The 19,390-nt window shown below is 38.6% G+C and overlaps 1 protein-coding gene and 1 long non-coding RNA gene across 2 annotated transcripts; both read left to right on the top strand.

The window, feature by feature from the left end:
• Nucleotides 1-216: 216 nt before the first annotated feature.
• On the top strand, nt 217-17,520 carry LOC122145505 (scavenger receptor cysteine-rich type 1 protein M130-like). Its single transcript, XM_042759257.1, has 6 exons — nt 217-348; nt 461-682; nt 781-876; nt 16,928-16,987; nt 17,211-17,297; nt 17,492-17,520. The coding sequence occupies exons 1-6, from the start codon at nt 237-239 to the stop codon at nt 17,518-17,520; spliced, it is 606 nt and encodes a 201-aa protein (XP_042615191.1). The 5' UTR covers nt 217-236.
• On the top strand, nt 8,872-9,744 carry LOC109109784. Its single transcript, XR_006160381.1, has 4 exons — nt 8,872-8,887; nt 9,086-9,148; nt 9,483-9,545; nt 9,718-9,744. It is a non-coding gene; the product is annotated as an uncharacterized LOC109109784 (long non-coding RNA).
• Nucleotides 17,521-19,390: the final 1,870 nt, after the last annotated feature.

The following is a 19,390-nucleotide window of genomic DNA, read 5'->3' as shown; positions in this document are numbered from 1 at the left end:
GTATCTACTTTTTTTGTGATGTGTGTGTTTTAGATCATGTTCCTCTCAGACTGAGTGGAGGTAAGGGCCGGTGCTCTGGGAGGCTGGAGGTGTATCATAACGCTGTGTGGGGCTCAGTCTGTGATGATCAGTGGGACATCAGCAATGCTCAGGTGGTCTGCAGGCAACTGGGTTGTGGAGCAGCACTGAGGGCTGATGGGAATTCAGTCTTTGGTGCTGGTGAAGGTGTTGTGTGGATGAACAGAGTCGAGTGCAGAGGGAATGAGATTCGCCTGTGGGACTGTCCTCTCTCCCTGAAAAACCACACTGACTGCTCCCACAAAGAGCACGCTGGACTCACCTGTGCAGGTCACAGCAATCACTGAGAAATAGTATTTATTTTTAAACCATTTTAAAGTGTGTAATGTTGGTATATTCAGAACATTCCTAGCTTTCAACGTGCCTGTGTCTGTTTTGGCAGATTTTACAGATGTATCAGTGTCCACTACTTCTGCCACAACAACATCAGCTTCTCCTCCAGTTTCTCCTCCAGCGCGCTCAACATCAGTCTCTCCTCCACAAACTTCTCCAGCAGCGTCTCTCTCCGTCCCCCCAGTGCTTGTGATTGTTCTGGGAGTTGCGCTCTTACTGCTCTTAGTGCCACTGCTTATACTAATTCAGCAGAACAGAGCGATGAGGAGAGGTAGGAGAGATTCAGAGACTGTCATATTGTGTCTTATTCAGTGTGTGATCAGTCATGTGTAGTGAACTGACAGCAGGTTTGTCTGTCTACACTCACAGCTCTCTCTAAGAGGAGACACAGGACGATGACTGAGGCCGTTTATGAGGAGATTCAGCATAGACCCACTAACAGACACAGTCTCTTCACTCAGAGGGGTGAGTAACTCTCGGTGTTGTAGAGGCCGAGACACACCAAGCTGACTTCAAAGAACTAGCGGCAATGAAAGCCGATGCTGTTGTCAGCAGCGTCGGACCAAAAAGCTGCACTGGAACACACCCTACAGACTGCAGCCGACGGCAAACTAACACGTGCGTTGAGACACACCAAGCTGTGAGAGGAATGAGCTGTTCATATCAGCAGCTATTAATAGTATATATCGCCATTCAAAAGCATTCAAAAGGAGAAACCGAAACAAAGATATACGAGATAAACGCAGATATACGAAATGTAAACAAAGCAGCGTTTGCTTACCATTTTGAATATCAGTAACGCAGCTCATGTTGTTATGAAAACATTCACATATTAGAATGATTGGGAAAGATCACATAACATTTAAACAGCCTTCTGTCTGTACCGCCTTCATTCACGTGCTTGTTTTCATCACTTTTGCTTTAATTCTCGGCACTGACTCGTTTGATAAAAATTTATTTTCACTCTATTTTGTATTTTATACAGTTTTATTACGGTTCAGTTTGGGCTTACTAAGTTGCTTATTATTGATAAAATGAATTGATATTATTGTGAGAGCTCTCACTCGCGCCGACGGCCCCAACTCTTCACTAGCGTTCATGCTTGTGGTTGCCAGATGTGAAGAGCTTTAAGCCCCAAAACAGAGCTTTTCTCCTTTAAGGATACACTTTTTGCCTGGAGTTTTATTTAATTTGTGAAATCTGGCAATCCTGTGTGCGTTCACTGATGGCGCAATAAGGGCTGATGATATGAAAACTCAGCTGGAGTTTAGCAATTTCTCAGAATCAGAATCAGAAATCAGAATCAGAAAGAGCTTTATTGCCGAGTATGCTTACGCATACAAGGAATTTGTTTTAGTGACATAAGCTTCCAGTACACAGAGACAACAACAACAAAAAAACAAAAAAACTAATTGCAAATAAATAAATTGTATGAACAGTTGTGCTATAGATGACAATGGATTAGAATAGAGTAAGATGCAGAGATGTACTTGGATGGAGGGGTAACAAATAAATATAAGAATATTGCACATTTTTTCATAAGTGGTGAACATTTAACTGTTCATGAGGTAGATTGCCTGGGGAAAAAACTGTTCTTGTGCCTGGCTGTCCTGGTATTTGCGGCTCTGAAGCGCCGCCCAGATGGCAAAAGTTCAAAAAGGGGGTAACTTGGATGATGAGGGGATCCAGAGTGATTTTCTGAGACCTTTTCCTCACTCTGGATGTATACAGTTCTTGAAGGGTGGGCAGGGGAGCACCAATAATTCCTTTCAGCAGTCCGAACCGTTCTCTGTAGTCTTCTGATGTCTGATTTTGTAGCTGAACCAAACCAGACAGTTATTGAAGTGCACAGGACAGAGTCAATGACGGCTGAGTAGAACTGTTTCAGCAGCTCCTGTGGCAGGTTTAAACTTCTTCAGCTGGCGAAGGAAGTACAACCTTTGTTGGGCCTTTTTAACAATGGAGTCAATGTGATTGTCCCACTTCAGGTCCTGAGAGATGGTGGTTCCCAGGAATCTGAATGACTCCACTGCAGCCACAGTGCTGTTCATGATGGTGAGTGTGGGGAGAGTGCAGGGGGGTTTCTCCTGAAGTCCACAATCATCTCCACTGTTTTGAGAGTGTTCAGCTCCAGGTTGTTAAGACTGCACAGACAGCCAGCTGCTCAATCTCTTGTCTGTAAGCAGACTCGTCACCGTCCTGAATGAGGCCGATGACTGTAGTGTCGTCTGCAAACTTCAGGAGCTTGACAGAGGGGTCTTTAGAGGTGCAGTCGTTGGTGTAGAGGGAGAAGAGCAGTGGGGAGAGAACACATCCCTGAGGGGCACCAGTGTTGGTGGAGCAGCTGTTTGACATGAATTTTCCCAGTCTCACTAGCTGTTGCCTATCTGTCAGAAAGCTGGTGATCCACTGACAGATAGAGCTAGGAACAGAGAGCTGGGTCAGTTTGGTCTGGAGGGACTGTCGGGATGATGGTGTTGAAAGCCGAACTAAAGTCCACAAACAGGATCCTCACATAAGTCCCTGTTTTGTCCAGATGTTGCAGGATGAAGTGCAATCCCATGTTGATTGCATCATCCACGGACCTGTTTGCTCGGTAAGCAAACTGCAGGGGGTCCAGTAAGGGTCCAGTGATGTCCTTCAGATAAGCCAGAACCAGTTTTTCAAATGACTTCATGACGATAGACGTTAGAGCCACAGGTCTGTAGTCGTTAAGTCCTGTTATCTTGGGTTTCTTTGGAACGGGGATGATGGTGGAGCGTTTGAAGCAGGACGGCACTTCACACAACTCCAGAGATCTGTTGAAGATCTGTGAAAAGATGGGGGCCAATTGGTCAGCACAGGTTCTCAGACAGGCTGGTGTAACACCATCTGGGCCTGGTGCTTTTCTTCTTTTGTTCTTCCTGAAGACCTGGCGCACATCGTTTTCACTAATTTGAAGAGCAGGAGGTGTGGAGAGGGGGATTTCAGGAGGTGTTAACGGTTCTGTAGAGAGATGATCAGAATGGATGTGGGGTGTTTCAAATCTACAATAAAACTCATTCAGGTCGTTAGCAAGTCATTGATTAGCCTCAGTGCAGGGGGGTGGTGTCTTGTAGTTGGTAATGGCTCTCAGTCCTTTCCATACTGAAGTTGAGTCGTTGGAAGTAAACTGGTCTTCCAACTTTTTAGAGTAGGTCCTTTTAGCCGCTCTAATCTCTTTGTTCAGTGTGTTTCTGGCCTGATTATACAAGACTCTGTCCCCATTTCTGTAGGCATCCTCTTTGGCCTGACGAAGGTGTCTGAGTTTTGCTGTAAACCATGGCTTATCGTTGTTGAATGTTAAATAAGTCCTGGTAGGAATGCATATATCCTCACAGAAACTAATATAGGATGTTACAGTCTCTGTGAGTTCGTCCAGATCGGTGGTAGCAGCTTCAAAAACACTCCGATCAGTGAGGTCAAAACAGGCTTTTAAATCCTGCTCTGTTTCGTTGGTCCATCTCTTTACAGTCTTTACTACAGGTTTAGCAGATTTAAGTTTTTGCCTGTAGGTCGGTATAAGATGAACCAGACAGTGATCAGACAGTCCCAAAGCTGCTCGTGGAACGGAGTGATATGCATCCTTTATTGTGGTGTAACAGTGATCCAATATATTACTGTCTCTGGTGGGACATGTAACATGCTGTCTGTATTTTGCTGTCTTTATTAAAGTCCCCAAGAATGATTAAAACAGAGTCTGGGTGTTGTTGTTCTGTCTCTGTGATCTGATCAGCGAGTTTCTGTAAAGCCAGACTTACGTGCGCTTGCGGAGGGATGTAAACGCTCACCAGAATGAACGAGTGAAACTCCCGCGGCGAATAGAACGGCTTGCAGTTGACAAAAAGCACTTCTAGATCTGGACTAGGGATGTCAAATTTCGATTATTTCCATGATCGATCGTCGTTTAAATTAACGATCAATTAATCGATTAATCGTTAACCATAATGCTGCAAAATGCGTCTATTGCAGGCACGCAGTCACCGACATGACAGGATGTGCAAACAGCCACACATACACACAAAACGCTTTCTCACTTGAATTAAAGGGGTTTTTAGTCTCAATAAAAGGCTGGTAGCAGGACTGTAAAATGAATTGATGGGATTATGATCATTTGATAAAATTAAGAGAGCGCGCCATACGTTTGAGATCATTTTAGTTTGTTGACTGTTTCCCTGCACGGAGACCGCTGAATGCGCCTCTTTAAATGGTTGGTGGTGCTCATTGTTGTATTTTAAAACACAATTGCAATGTTTTCAATTGACATTATGGTATTTAAAATAAATGGTATTTAAAATAAAATTATCCCAAACGTAACTATGGCACGCGTGTGGCTGCGCTGCGCAGTAAGTGAACTACATCAGCGCTGCTGCACCAAAACACACTGTTGCTCACATGAATTTGATCCTGCTGGATTCTGTCCTAGAAAATGTCAGATTTTTAATTTTTGCGTTCCGTTAGGCCTATTTGTTTTTAAATATCCGGCATACAGTGCATTAGATCGTGACAGTGCGTGTGTGCGTACATATGAGGACAAGCGAGAGCGGCTTTGGCTAGATTTATTTGGAGTTTAGCCTATTGCTCATGTCTCATTCGGCACAAATCCAAATGTTTCCATATTCGCAATGTATTTGAATGTTAAACTATTATTTATAATGTAAACTAGGCTTTTACTTTACACGCATTCGCATATAGACGGAAAAGATCATCCTCTTCATGAACAAAAACGTCCTGGGGGTCTATTTAAACTGACCAGTGTAACCTTTTAAATGTTTAGTTGACTATTTTATTTAGATAATGAACAGACTGCGATTTAAGTTTGAATCGCTAGAACGTGTGCAGCAGGCTCCGGCGCGATCGAAACAGCTGAGACATTAAAAAAAAAACGTTTTCCGCAAAAGTGTTTACTTTCAATTGTGCGCACACAATAAAAACAGAAGATTTGTGCTCTTGTAAAATAAAGCAATCAAAAAGAATGCGTTGTCATCCTTTTTCTTTTCTTTCAGTGAACTTATGCAGCGCAGCCACACTTCTGTTTTAAATCCGTTATCTTAATTATTTAAGTCGGATATATTGCGCATATTAAAAAAAAAAAAAAAAAAAAAATTATGAAAACAAATTATAATTTTTATGCTGGGCCTATTACTTTAGGCTACATACTTAGTAGGCTATAAATTTTCCTTAAAGCATCCCATTTTGTCCCAGGGCGTGCCCTTACTGTAGGTCCATGCAGAAACTTGTGAACGATGCTTGACGTCACCGTTTAGTGACATCAGTGAACGCTCCGGGAAAACGTATTGTCTGTGTCGGTCACACAGCGCCTATTAATCGCTGTTTTGAATCCAGCAATTATTTATTTACAAATTATAAGCTCTGGTTATGACAAGTGTGGTACCTATAAAAGCTTTGTTTATTAGAGGAATAATAGGAAACTCTTAGATCGCGACCATGCCTCTGGATGCGCTCAAGCCTTCATTTACGCGGCTTTGTTCTGGTTTGCCGGTTGCTCACGGAATTTCCACAAATTCAATAAACATATAGCCATTGTGTTCTTTTCCTAAATCTTCACAGTCTAACCCTCTAATTTCGCAGGTTTATTTTATTATCTTTCACTTGTAATCACTTTTTTCGCATCTCTTACTGTTAAACACGGGAAGGAAAATTAAAGATTTCAAGAATTAAGAATTCGTTCGATTTATTAATTGTTCCCTTATTTCACTTAAATCATGGGGTTATTTAGGGAACAAAATTAATGAAACATGGACAGTGCCACACAAATTAATAAGTCATAGGAACGAATTAACAAGTTGTAGGAATGAATAGACTACCTGTCACTGTGTCCCGCAGCCCTGGAAAGCGCACGATATGAAACAGTTATCTGATGAAATGATTAGTTACTACATTTCTATAGCTTTTTATGTTGAAGAACTTTTATGTTATTTCTATTTTAATCTACTTTAAAAGTTTAAATCACGTTAAAAGCTTAATTTGTACATTGTGAATGAATGATGGTGCGTTTATATACGGTCTCCGTCACTCACAGCCGCTCGCACGTGTTGAGTGCGCATGAGCCGCACGCAGCCCAACATTAAATCGGTTAACCGACCATCGACAGCCTTAATCGATTGCATCTCTTATCGACAATTAATCGATCATCGATTAATCGTTGACATCCCTAATCTGAACAGCACATCTTCTTTAACACAGTTACATCTGTGCACCACCGTTCACTGATATAAAAGCATGTCCCGCCGCCGCGCGATTTTCCCGTTGATTCTGCGTCGCGGTCCGCTCTGAACAGCTGAAAGCCCGGCAGATGGAGCGCGCTATCCGGTATGGCGTCATTGAGCCAGGTTTCCGTGAAACACAGAGCAGCAGAGTGTGATAAATCCTTATTTGTCCGGGAAAGCAGAGGGATTTCGTCCGGTTTTGTTGGGTAGAGAGCAGAGATTTGCCAGATGGATGCTAGGCAACGGCGTTTGAAATCCGCGCTTCCTGAGTCTAACGAGCGCACCGGCTCGCTTTCCCCGTTTGCACTTTTTGAAGCGTTTGATCAGCGTCGCTGCTCCACCAACAACAACGTTCAGTAAAACGTCCGAATAATTGAAATCCGGTAAAAGATTTTGTGGTGTGTTCTGCCGAATGTTCAGCAGTTCATCCCTGCTGAAACTGATCGTGTTTGACAAACAAAAAACAGGAAAAACGAACAAAAACAGTACAAACACTGGAGAGCCAAGCACTGAAGCAGCCGTCTGCGGCGCCATCGAGGTACTATCCCACAGCGATATTCTGCTTACATGAAAGTGTCATACAGCCAATGTGTGTTTTTTCACAAGCCATTTGTACTGTTTGTGTACCAATTTATTAAATAAGAGTTTCTAAAGTTTTGTATTATCATAGTTGGTTAAATGAAGTCAGTGTAGTCAGTGGAGGTTGGTTAAAGCAGTGCTTCCCAAACCTTCCTGGAGGCCCCCCTGCCCTGCACTTTTTGTATGTCTCCCTTATCTAACACACCTGATTCTCTATCATCAGCTCGTTAGTAGAGACTGCAAGAAACTAAATTGGGTGTGTCTGATTAGGGAGACATACAAAATGTGCCGGGCAGGGGGGCCTCCAGGACAGGTTTGGGAACCACTGGGTTAAAGGACACATGAAATGTTATTGCATTTCCCTGCTGAAAAAAAACAAACAGCTAAAACCAGCCTAAGCTGGTTGACCTGTTTTAGCTGGTCATCCAGCCTGGTCTTTGCTGTTCAAAGCTGGTAAGCAGGCTGTTTTAGAGGGGTTTTGGCCACTTCCTTAGCTGTTCAGGCTGGGAGACCAGCTGGAACAACCAGTTAAAACCAGCTAATTCCATCTTAAACCAGCTAAGTTTAGGATGGTTTTTAGCTGTTATTTTCCCAGCAGGATAAAATAATCGTTATTAATAATCATGATTATAATTTTAATCAAAATAATCTTGATTATCAGTTAACCATTATTGTGCCAGTCCTATAGTGTTGGATTTGTAGTTACCAAACAGGATGATCACTTTATACAGAGGGTTGAGTAAATAAATCACACTGATTTATTTGTGGGACCTTGAGTGCTATTTGAAATTATAGTATTAGTGTTGAGTGATCCAAAGGAAGTGGGGGGTTTGGGCAGATTTGTGATTGTGAACATCTGTCTGATGGTTCTACTCCATAACAGGAAGTATCCTTTCTAAAGAACAGCATTCTGGGTATGAAGATGCTGATGAGCTTCTTTCAGGTTGGAGGACTTAAATATATTAATGTCACCCCTTACTTAAGCCTATGTACTGTTGTGTAATGCATATAAAATAATTAAAAACATTCTAAAAAATATTCACATAGCAAGTTATCTTTTATTATATACGTTTATATATTATATATTATATACACCATTCAAATCATAATTTAGATATGGTTTTTATTTATTTATTCATTCATTCACTTCTAAATTTTTTATGAAAGCAAAATTTTTCAGAAAGAGCCAAACCTGAATACCATAATGATTTCTCCAGCACTGAAGGCCCGACAGGTGAGTGACTTCAGCTGGGTTTCACTTCTTTAACCTTTTGTGCCTGTGAACAGTAAATCTGTTTCTGTTTATAGAGGTAGATACCATATTGTATGTGGATGAAAATGAGGTTGTGAGGGACAGACTTAATGTCTTAACAGTGGCATGCACTGTACAAAGGTTCTAGATCACATCATTTTTAAAAAAGTTTTTGATTACTGAAAGTTTTTTGGAAAGATGTGTTGTCAGTTGAACAATTAGTATGTTGATCAACAATAGTACAATTAATTGAACACCCTGTACTTCTATCCCATCTTTCCCTTCTGCCCTGACTAATGTCTGTTCTCTCTTTGTTTTTAACTCATTTAGAAGAGCAACAAATCACATCAGAGAACTATGATGATATAATCACTGTTGGAACTGAGACATGCTACAGGTTAGTTGATTATAATTATTTTTACACGTTATAGTATGTATAAACACAAGTATGTAAATATTTTTATATATAATATACGAGCATATATATATATATCTGTTCTCTCTTTGTTTTTAACTCATTTAGAAGAGCAACAAATCATATAAGATTTTGTTAATTTTATAGTTTATTTTTTTATTTTTCATTATCTTGTTGTAGATGAATTACCAGAAAACTATGATGATGTCGTCATCATACAACAGTTCTCCAATGATAAAGCAGGTGTGGGATTCAGTTTACACCCTTCTAGATTGGAACAGGGTTTTTTATTTATTTTTCTTCAAATTATTGCGCCAAATAAAGTATGTAGTCCAGTGGTTTCCAAACCTGCTCTTGGAGGGGTCAGTGTCCTGCAGAGTTTAGCTCCATCTCGTCCCCAACACCCCTGTCTGGAAGTCTCTAGTGACTCTGAAGACCTTGATCAGCTGGTTCAGGTGTGGTTTAACTGGGGTCAGAACTAAACTCTGCAGGACTGTGGGCCTCCAGGAGCAGGATTGGTCACCCCTGATATATGTCTATTTGTTCATGTAATTAATAATAGCCACATTTATATCAGAGGCTGTTCAGGAGGAGTATGATGATGTGAAGATTGTCAGAGAATATATGAGTGACATGTTTGGTATGTTTTTTACAACTTCATGTAGACTTTATAATCACAATATATTATTAATTTCTGTGGTTATAAAAGCTCATTTAAATTTACTGCTAGTTTTAGTGTTGTAGTTTTTTTTTATTATGCATTTTAATGTATGTATTGATACATGAATCGTTCTCTTGTTTTTCAATAACAGACTATGATGATGTGGAGGAGGATCCAGGAAAACAGGCAGGAGCTGTATAACTCAAACCTCACACACTGCCTCAGATACTTTTAAAGCTTTTAAAGTTTTAGCAATCTTACTGTATAAGTTTCAGTTGCAGGCTAACAATGTTTTGTTACATTCTGTACTGAAATATACAATTGCAGTTTTTGACAGAAAAAATGCTTTGCTTTCATGACCTTTTCAAAAGGTGCTTGACTTTTTCCAGATGCTTTTACAAATCTTTTCTATTGTGTAGCCTTATAAATTTGAGAGAACAAAAACCTTTCTGACCTTCAGTTACTTTGTATAAACATAATTGTGTTGAATTTGGATCATTCAGCATTCAGCTACCACCCATCATTAATGGATTACAGTATCTTCAACTTAATAATATCATAATATTAAATATCAAAATATAATTTACTTTAACCTTTATTATATTATTTATGTTTTTTGTGATATTGATGAAGTTGTTTTCTTAAGTTGCATGTGTTTTTTTTTTCATTTGCAGCGTGTTGAGCGCTCGCCCACCATAGAATGCACAGTACTTAACAAGTTTACAAACAGCAGACATGAGCAGTAATCTTTCCCTTTAAATTGATATAATTTTTTTTTTTTTTTTACTGATTCATTGGATTCTTTATTTAACGGGATAAAAACTCATTGAGATTAAAATCTCTTACAAGAGTGACCTGGCCAAAAAAAAGCAGAAACAAATAACAGAAATATACAAGTTTACATCAAAAAACACAAATCAAAGATCACAACAAACAATTTACTGAGCAGAAAAGCATGTTGTTCACTTTATGTGCTGCAGTGCTGGTTTCTGATTGTCAGAAACACATGACATGAATACTTGCTCACGACGTCACAAAAAGTGAAAACACCGTGCCGCCATATTGCTTTGCCCTAGGTTTTTTTTTTATGAGTTTTTTTTTATGATTTCAGTTTCTTTATTGCATTTTTTTTTTTTTACATTTCAAGTTGTTTTTTTTATTAACAATATCAGAAAGAAACAGATAAACATTAGAACAAAAACATAAACATGTGGGGGATACAATAACAATAAAAGGTAATTAAATAAATGTTCATTAAAAGGTAATTAATAAACGTTACAATTTATTTATGAATTTATTTATAATATTGGATGTTTTTAAGGCTTTCTAAGGCTTTATTAGAGGAGATTCTTTGAAGTGATGCGTAAAGCAAAAGTAAATCAGAAGTGAATATTTTACAATTAGGTTTAATGTAAAGGCTGCGTGCTTTGTGAATGTGGATTTTTCCCATCATACAAATAAAGTCCAGGACATCCTCTAGCTCCCTATTATCAGAAGTGCTTGTGTGAATAACACTCTGCACCTTCTATGTTTCTTATTATTTAAAAGCTGCTTGTGATGGGCTTTGTTTCATTATGTGACTTTCTCATCACTAGCTGCTTTTGGTGGTTATCAGTGTATTACAAAGGTACAAAACAGATTTCAGTACTTCAATAAGTTGGTATATTAATATTATATCAGTTAAATTAAAAGATTAAAACATTTAACGATATCTGCAAATTAATTATGGATATCCCAATCAGATTTTTGACTAGGAAGAACTAGATTAAGAGATATTTGCATTTAGCTTTGTGACTAGGTATAATTGCAATGTAGATATCTGGAATTAACAATTTGACTAGTGAAAATACGTTTATAGATATCTACAGTGTGCATGCAAATACACCTTTGTTGAGCCCCACCTTCAAACATTTTTATTTAACCAATCCTAGCTTGGAAACTGTTGTCATTTGAAGTTTTGTCTAAGAGTTATTAATCATAAAGGTCCTGCGTCTTTGGGTGATTTTAAACTGTTTTATACAGAAGTAATTCAAAAGCAGGTGTAAAAGTGGTAGGCTATACAGAGAGGACGTAAATAGGCTTTTGTCCTGTTTTTTAGCGTAACGTAGACACTCTCTCAAACACAGGAAAGTGAGCTTCAGTCCTTAAAATTAAAACGTGATGACTTGTATATTAGCAAGGCAAGTGGAGCTTTTGTGCATTCAAGAGCTAGATGGATAGAAAAGGGAGAGAGGAATACAGCCAATTTTTTTGCCCTTGAAAAAAGAAATTTTAAGAGAAATTCTTTGTCTGCATTATATATTAACAACACCTAATGCAAGGATCCCAAACTAATTTCAGATTTTGTCAGCTCCTTTTATGAAAAACTTTATCAATCTAACTTTAATTATGACCTTTGTAAATCATTTACTAATGACATTCAAGATTTTATTCCATTAATCAGTAATGACTTCAAAAAACGTTGTGACTCTGACCTTAAGAAGGAGGAATTACTGTCAGCTCTATAAATTATATGAAAAAGGGTAGGAGTCCGGGTCCAGATGGTCTTTCAATTGAATTTTACCAACACTTTTGGAAGGTACTGGAAGATCCCCTTTTCTTATTGTTTAATGAATGTATTTAAAAAAAGGGATTTGGTCACAACTGTGAAACAAGGATTAATCTCCTTGATTCTTAAACCAGATAAAGATGCCCAAAATATAGATAATTGGAGATCTATCACTCTATAAAATATAGACTATAAATTGTTTGCACTAGTATATGCAAAAATCTGGATTAAATGAAATCATTAATGAGACTCAAACAGGTTTCATGAAAAATAGGCACATTAGTAACAACATTCGCCTTATAACTGACCTTTTAAACTATTCTGATCAAATTGATTCAGGGGCTCTTATTGTGTTGTTAGATTTTTGTAAAGCCTTTGACACCATCGAACACGGCTTCTTACTCCACTCACTGAAAGTTTTTGGTTTTGGCAATAATTTCTTTGATGTCATAAAAATGTTTTATAAAGATATTAATAGCTCTATTATTATTAATATGGGAACCACTGTAGGGTCAAAAATTATCAAAGACATCTTTTTCCTGTCCCAAACTATCTTGAGTAACCAAAAGGGCCATTTGGCATTCCTGAAGTCACAGAATTGCTGATATCGATCAAGGCCTGTAGGCCAACATGTTTATACATCGGGGGTCTGCCTGATTGTCACACCTTTTGCACAGTGGGTGAAGCTGTAGTCCTCTGCTGATTGGTCAGTGTTTGAATGTCTCACATTTGGGTTTCAGTCCACATGGTCAAAGAGGGATAAAAAGAAGACTGTAAATGTTGCTCTTTTTTCTCTGCTGGCTTTTCTTTGCTTGACTCTTTCCTTTGCTGGAGCTCTCTTCTCAGGGCTCTCCCCTCTGCCCTCTCTCCTCTCTTCCCACATAGCACATGTCTTCCGGCCCTCAGATCCTGGGCAACACAATCCACTTTTCCCATCAGCCCAAGTGCCGCAAAAGAATGACGGCCCTGAAGTCGCCCAGAACTGGATTACAGAACAAGGGCCACACAGGGCCAATACACCGGGCCGAAGAATCTCAGCCAGGTAATCACCCTGAACTGTCCCTGAACTGGCCAAGAACAGGTTTTATTATTGGTGTCCAATTCTCAGCCTTAAGTAAAACCCAGAATTCTCCAAATCGAGGCCACACCTTAGCCTTATATAGCCAGACCCAACCCAGACAGCAAGCAGTTTTGTTAGGACTTTCATGCGGGGCCAGGAGTTTTTGGGGGCTCCCCCCCGGGATCCTGTACCAACACTATATAGCTGTCTGGGAAATACCAGAATCTTAAATATTGTCAATTTATTAGGCCTTTGTATATTACATATATCACAAATTATTCATTTTGTGACATGCTTTGGTAACCAGACAGCAACATAGCTGTTGGCCCAAGATCCGCCCACTATCATGTACATTAATTGTACACACAAAACCTATGCCAATAAAGCTACATAAACTGAATAGAAAATCAGACTTAAAAACTCACACATCATGTAAACTGTGAATTCCAAAAATAAAATTAAAAAAAAACATTTTGCATTGAGTTTTCTATTTTATTTTTATAACGAACAAAATCAACCAATAAAGAGTGAGTATATAAAGCATGCCATCCTATAAGAGAAACGTAACAGATAGACACATGTAACTTAATCATAATAATTTTTATTACAGGTGTGTCAAAAAGCGTAACCACAGTTAGTCCAAATGACCGAATACTTGCAGTTTGCAGTCCTCATCTGGCAGAATATAATAGTAGGGTGCGAGGAGCAGGGAATAATCGACTAAATTTGTTTAAACGCTGAAAATACTAATCCCTATACCACTCTGTTAAGGTCGCGTTTCTCATTCAAAACACGCATCAACCGGAAACACGGCATGTGTCGCAATCTATGACTGGAAACCGGGCGAGAGCCAATGAGCCGTTTGATATCGCTGCCGTAAAACTTGTTGTAAAACTTAAAAGTTAACGGCACACCTTTTCAATTGTTACTATAGATACAGAGGAGGAGCGATGCATATCCGCCGATGAATGCGGTTTGAATTTGGATCTGGTCTGTTCCTCACACCAAGCCACTCACATCGGATACAGAGGATTTTAAATAAAACAATAAAATACGTTCCATAATCATTGTTATTTGGTAATATCCTGTGCATGACAGCATACATAAATAAAGACTGGATGTGCCTCATGGTACAACCAAATGACATTATTACATGATGGTGTAACTGATCTCTCTCTCACTCTTTCTCTCTCTCTCTCGCTCTCGGGCTCGTCTCTTTTAGGTAAGGATTCTAAGATTATTTGTACCAAGAATAATAATATAAAATTTGAATTAAGTTTATAATTAAGTACAGTTTAATAGATAAAACTTGACTAATTTGATTAAATTTTGAAATGATAATGTTTTCATTCTTTTTTGACTTTTGTCAATTTCAAAGACTACATACTTAACAATACTACCACTTCGTTAAAAAAATGTATGTGATCATTTTAACCATTATCATGCATCCTTGTTTTATCATGGGTTCACAGAAATATGCTGCCAGACTCATAGCCTATTTGGGCCACATATCACCTGGACTGATCTGGGCCACACTCCTCCCACCAACAATCGGGCCCTGCATATTGTTTACCGGAATCACCCGCCCTGCCGTCATTGCCACACATGGCCCCAGCTCTGGCTGAAAGGGTACATGCCATTGACGACAGGAAGGCCAGCAGTTGCCAGCTTGAGGCCACATTGGGCCAAGTCCGTTTGCTATGTGGGTTTTTTCTCCCTCTCTACATCCTTCACCCTCTCTCTTTCCTCTTTCTTTCTCAAAGGTAATATTTTTACATACAGGTTAGGTACCATTTTAAATCTATATGTTTTTAATACCCATCATCTATTTTGTAACCAATTCAAGTGTAACCATAACAAAATATTGTTATTAAACCATTTCAATTATTAATTATGTGCTAACTAATGTAAGGGTGGTTTCCCTACAGTGGTTCAGGCTGTAGGATTGCCGAAGGACTAAAGACCCGTTATCAGCACGATGGTAATAAAAAACTGTACATTCTAGGTCCCATGTTTACCACCCACCTGCCACACATTCTTACCAACGACGGAAATAAGCGCAGTTTACGATAGGCTTAAATTATGTGGGAGAGCGTTGCTATTAAGGTGACTATTTACTGTTATTGCAATAGGTAGCACTTCAAAGTTAAGTATTAAGTCTTTGCCCTGTCAGAGCGCTTAAGACTTATGTGCGATCAATCGACAGCCCCATGGCGTGAGTCCGACCAGCTGTTTGTCTGTTTTGGACACAAGAATAGAGGTCATGCTGTCATGAAGCAACGCAATGTCCCATTGGTTGGTGGAGGCAATATCTTTAGCCTATGAGGCGCGCGGTCTCGCTTTCGCCTCTAGGAGTTAGAGCTCATTCCACACTAGAGCAGGTTGCTTCCTCTCAGGCTGTCCTCAGTGGATCTTCTATGACTGATATCTGTGCTGCGGCAGGATGGTCCTCACCGAACACTTTTATCAAGTTTTTACAGTCTGGATGTAATGACGGCTCCTGGCTCCATGGCTTCCGGGTTCTCTCCACTTGAGCAGATGCTTCCTTGGATCCCAGCTACCAGGTACATCAGGGTATAGGGTTCCCATACGGTTGATGTCACCGCAGCATCGAAGTGACCTATGAAAGGGAACATCTCGGTTACGTATGTAACCACGGGTTCCCTGAATAGGGAACGAGATGCTGCGGTCCCGGCCGTTCCATACCTGATAGCATTCTTCTCTTCAGTTCATGAAATCTGAGCGAAATAGCGTGCGGCACCCGGGTAAACGATGCGTACGCATGCGTAGGGCGGTGCCAAGCGCTATTTGGCCAATAGGATTGGCGAGATGGTATAGGGCTTCAGACATTCGTCACACCGAAAGGTGTTCAGGTGTTGTGGTGTAGGATCAGGCGTTATGTTATTGTTTTGGGATACGTTGTTATATACGTAGCATAGATGTTTTATTTAATTTGTGAAATCTGGCAATCCTGTGCGCGCTCACTGATGGCGCAATAAGGGCTGATGATATGAAAACTGTGCTGGAGTTTAGCAATTTCTCCACAGCGATATTCTTCTTACATGAAAGTGTCATACAGCCAGTGTGTGTTTTTTCACAAGCCATTTGTACTGTTTGTGTACCAATTTATTAAATAAGAGTTTCTAAAGTTTTGTATTATCATAGTTGGTTAAATGAAGTCAGTGTAGTCAGTGGAGGTTGGTTAAAGTAAATTGTGTGTTTTTTGTCAGTGGATGCTGAAAAAAAACAAACAGCTAAAACCAGCCTAAGCTGGTTGACCTGTTTTAGCTGGTCATCCAGCCTGGTCTTTGCTGTTCAAAGTTGGTCAGCAGGCTGGTTTTAGAGGGGTTTTGGCCACTTCCTTAGCTGGTCAGGCTGGGAGACCAGCTGGAACAACCAGCTAAAACCAGCTAATTCCATCTTAAACCAGCTAAGTTTAGGATGGTTTTAGCTGTTTATTTCCCAGCAGGATAAAATAATCGTTATTAATAATCATGATTATAATTTTAATCAAAATAATCTTGATTATCAGTTTAACCATTATTGTGCAGTCCTATAGTATTGGATTTGTAGTCATCAACAGTATAATCACTTTATACAGAGGGTTGAGTGAATAAATCACACTGATTTATTTGTGGGACCTTGAGTGCTATTTGAAATTATAGTATTAGTGTTGAGTGATCCAAAGGAAGTGGGGGGTTTGGGCAGATTTGTGATTGTGAACATCTGTCTGATGGTTCTACTCCATTACAGGAAGTGTGCTCTCAGAAAAACAGCATTCTGGGTATGAAGATGCTGATGAGCTTCTTTCAGGTTGGAGGACTTAAATATATTAATGTCACCCCTTACTAAATCCTATGTACTGTTGTGTAATGCATATATAATTAATTAAAAACATTCTAAAAATATTCACATAGCAAGTTATCTTTTATTATATACATTATATATTATATATTATATACACCATTCAAATCATAATTTAGATATGGTTTTTATTTATTTATTCATTCATTCACTTCTAAATTTTTTATGAAAGCAAAATCTGCAGAAAGAGCCAAACCTGAATACCATAATGATTTCTCCAGCACTAAAGGCCCAACAAAAAAAAAAAAAAAAAATACTGGTTTCCATTCTTTAACGTTTTGTGCCTGTGAACAGTAAACCTGTTTCTGTTTATAGACCTTAGTTAAGGTAGATAGCATATTGTATGCGGATGAAAATGAGGATGTGAGGGACAGACTTACAGTATTAACAGTGGCATGCACTGTACAAAGGTTCTAGATTACATCATTTTCAAAAAGTTTTTGATTTTTGTAGGTTTTTTGGAAAGATGTGTTGACATTTGAACAATTAGTATGTTGATCAACAATAGTACAATTCATTGAACACCCTGTACTTCTATCCCATCTTTCCCTTCTGCTCTGACTAATGTCTGTTCTCTCTTTGTTTTCAACTCATTTAGAAGAGCAACAAATCACACCAGAGAACTATGATGATGTAATCTCTGTTGGACTGAGACATGCTACAGGTTTAGTTCTTATAATTATTTCTACACGTTATGACTCTATTTATGTTTTATATATATATATATATATGTTGGAATATATATATATATATATATATATATATATATATATATATATAATATAATATATTTTTTTAATTTTATATATATATATGCATAGTTTCAATATCCCAAATTTTGTTCATTTGATGGATGAATTTCATTTTTCTTTATTTTGTTGTAGATGACTTACCAGAAAACTATGATGATGTCGTCATCATACAACAGTTCTCCAATGATAAAGCAGGTGTGGGATTCAGTTTACACCCTTCTAGATTGGAACAGGGTTTTTTATTTATTTTTCTTCAAATTATTGTGCCAAATAAAGTATGTAGTCCAGTGGTGTCCAAACCTGCTCTTGGAGGGCCAGTGTCCTGCAGAGTTTAGCTCCATCTCGTCCCAACACCCCTGTCTGGAAGTTTCTAGTGACTCTGAAGACCTTGATCAGCTGGTTCAGGTGTGTTTAACTGGGGTCAGAACTAAACTCTGCAGGACTGTGGGCCTCCAGGAGCAGGATTGGTCACCCCTGATATATGTCTATTTGTTCATGTAATTAATAATAGCCACATTTATATCAGAGGGTGTTCGGGAGGAGTATGATGATGTGAAGATTGTCAGAGAATATATGAGTGACATGTTTGGTATGTTTTTTACAACTTCATGTAGACTTTATAATCAGATGATATAATCAATTTCTGTGGTTATAAAAGCTTTACTGCTAGTATATTTTAGTGTTGTAGTGTTTTTTTATAATGCATTTTAGTGTATGTATTGATACATGAATTATCTCTTGTTTTCCAATAACAGACTATGATGATGTGGAGGAGGATCCAGGAAAACAGGCAGGAGCTGTATAACTCAAACCTCACACACTGCCTCAGATACTTTTAAAGCTTTTAAAGTTTTAGCAATCTTACTGTATAAGTTTCAGTTGCAATCTAACAGTGTTTTGTTACATTCTGTACTGAAATATACAATTGCGGTTTTTGACAGAATAAAATGCTTTGCTTTCATGACGTTTTCAAAAGGTGCCTGACTTTTTCCAGACGCTTTTACAAATCTTTTCTATTGTGTAGCCTTAGAAATTTGAGAGAACAAAAACTGAAATATACATTCAGTTTCTTTGTATAAACATAATTGTGTTGAGTTCAGATCGTTCACCATTCAGCTACCACCCATCATTAATGGATTACAGTATCTTCAACTTAATAATATCATAATATTAAATATCAAAATATAATTTACTTTAATGGCACTGTTAATATTTTGCTAAAGGACATTAGAATGTTACGGTGGCTGAGAGCTCATCGAGCTGCAACTTCAGAAAACACATGCAAATAGAAAAAGCACCAGCAAATAAAGAAAAAATCATCAGTCTGAGAGCACATGTGCTGCAAATACTCCCAACACAACCAAATACAAAACGCACTGCAAATGCTCACAACACAAACAATTAAAGAAACACACAAGTAGCACAGACCACAACAAAATTACCCCAACAAACAATTAAAGAAACACACAAGTATGTTTTTGGCGTTTTGATTACCATTTGTTATCACAGTTGTACAATATCATGGTCATACTATGGTATGTAGTAAATTCATGGGTAATTTGAGCATGGTTACCATGGTTTAACTATAGTAACCAATTTT

This window comes from Cyprinus carpio, chromosome A7 (assembly GCF_018340385.1).
Source record: "Cyprinus carpio isolate SPL01 chromosome A7, ASM1834038v1, whole genome shotgun sequence".
NCBI classification, from domain to species: domain Eukaryota; kingdom Metazoa; phylum Chordata; class Actinopteri; order Cypriniformes; family Cyprinidae; genus Cyprinus; species Cyprinus carpio.
This window is presented reverse-complemented; position numbering and strand designations above follow the sequence as displayed.

Excerpts from the sequence above, each read along its gene's own strand:
- LOC122145505 (XM_042759257.1), top strand. The coding sequence starts at position 237 with ATGAACAGAGTCGAGTGCAGAGGGAATGAGATTCGCCTGTGGGACTGT. Across the intron at positions 683-780 it reads GAACAGAGCGATGAGGAGAG|CTCTCTCTAAGAGGAGACAC; the intron begins GTAGGAGAGATT and ends CTACACTCACAG. Across the intron at positions 16,988-17,210 it reads TGCTGATGAGCTTCTTTCAG|CAAAATCTGCAGAAAGAGCC; the intron begins GTTGGAGGACTT and ends TTTTTATGAAAG.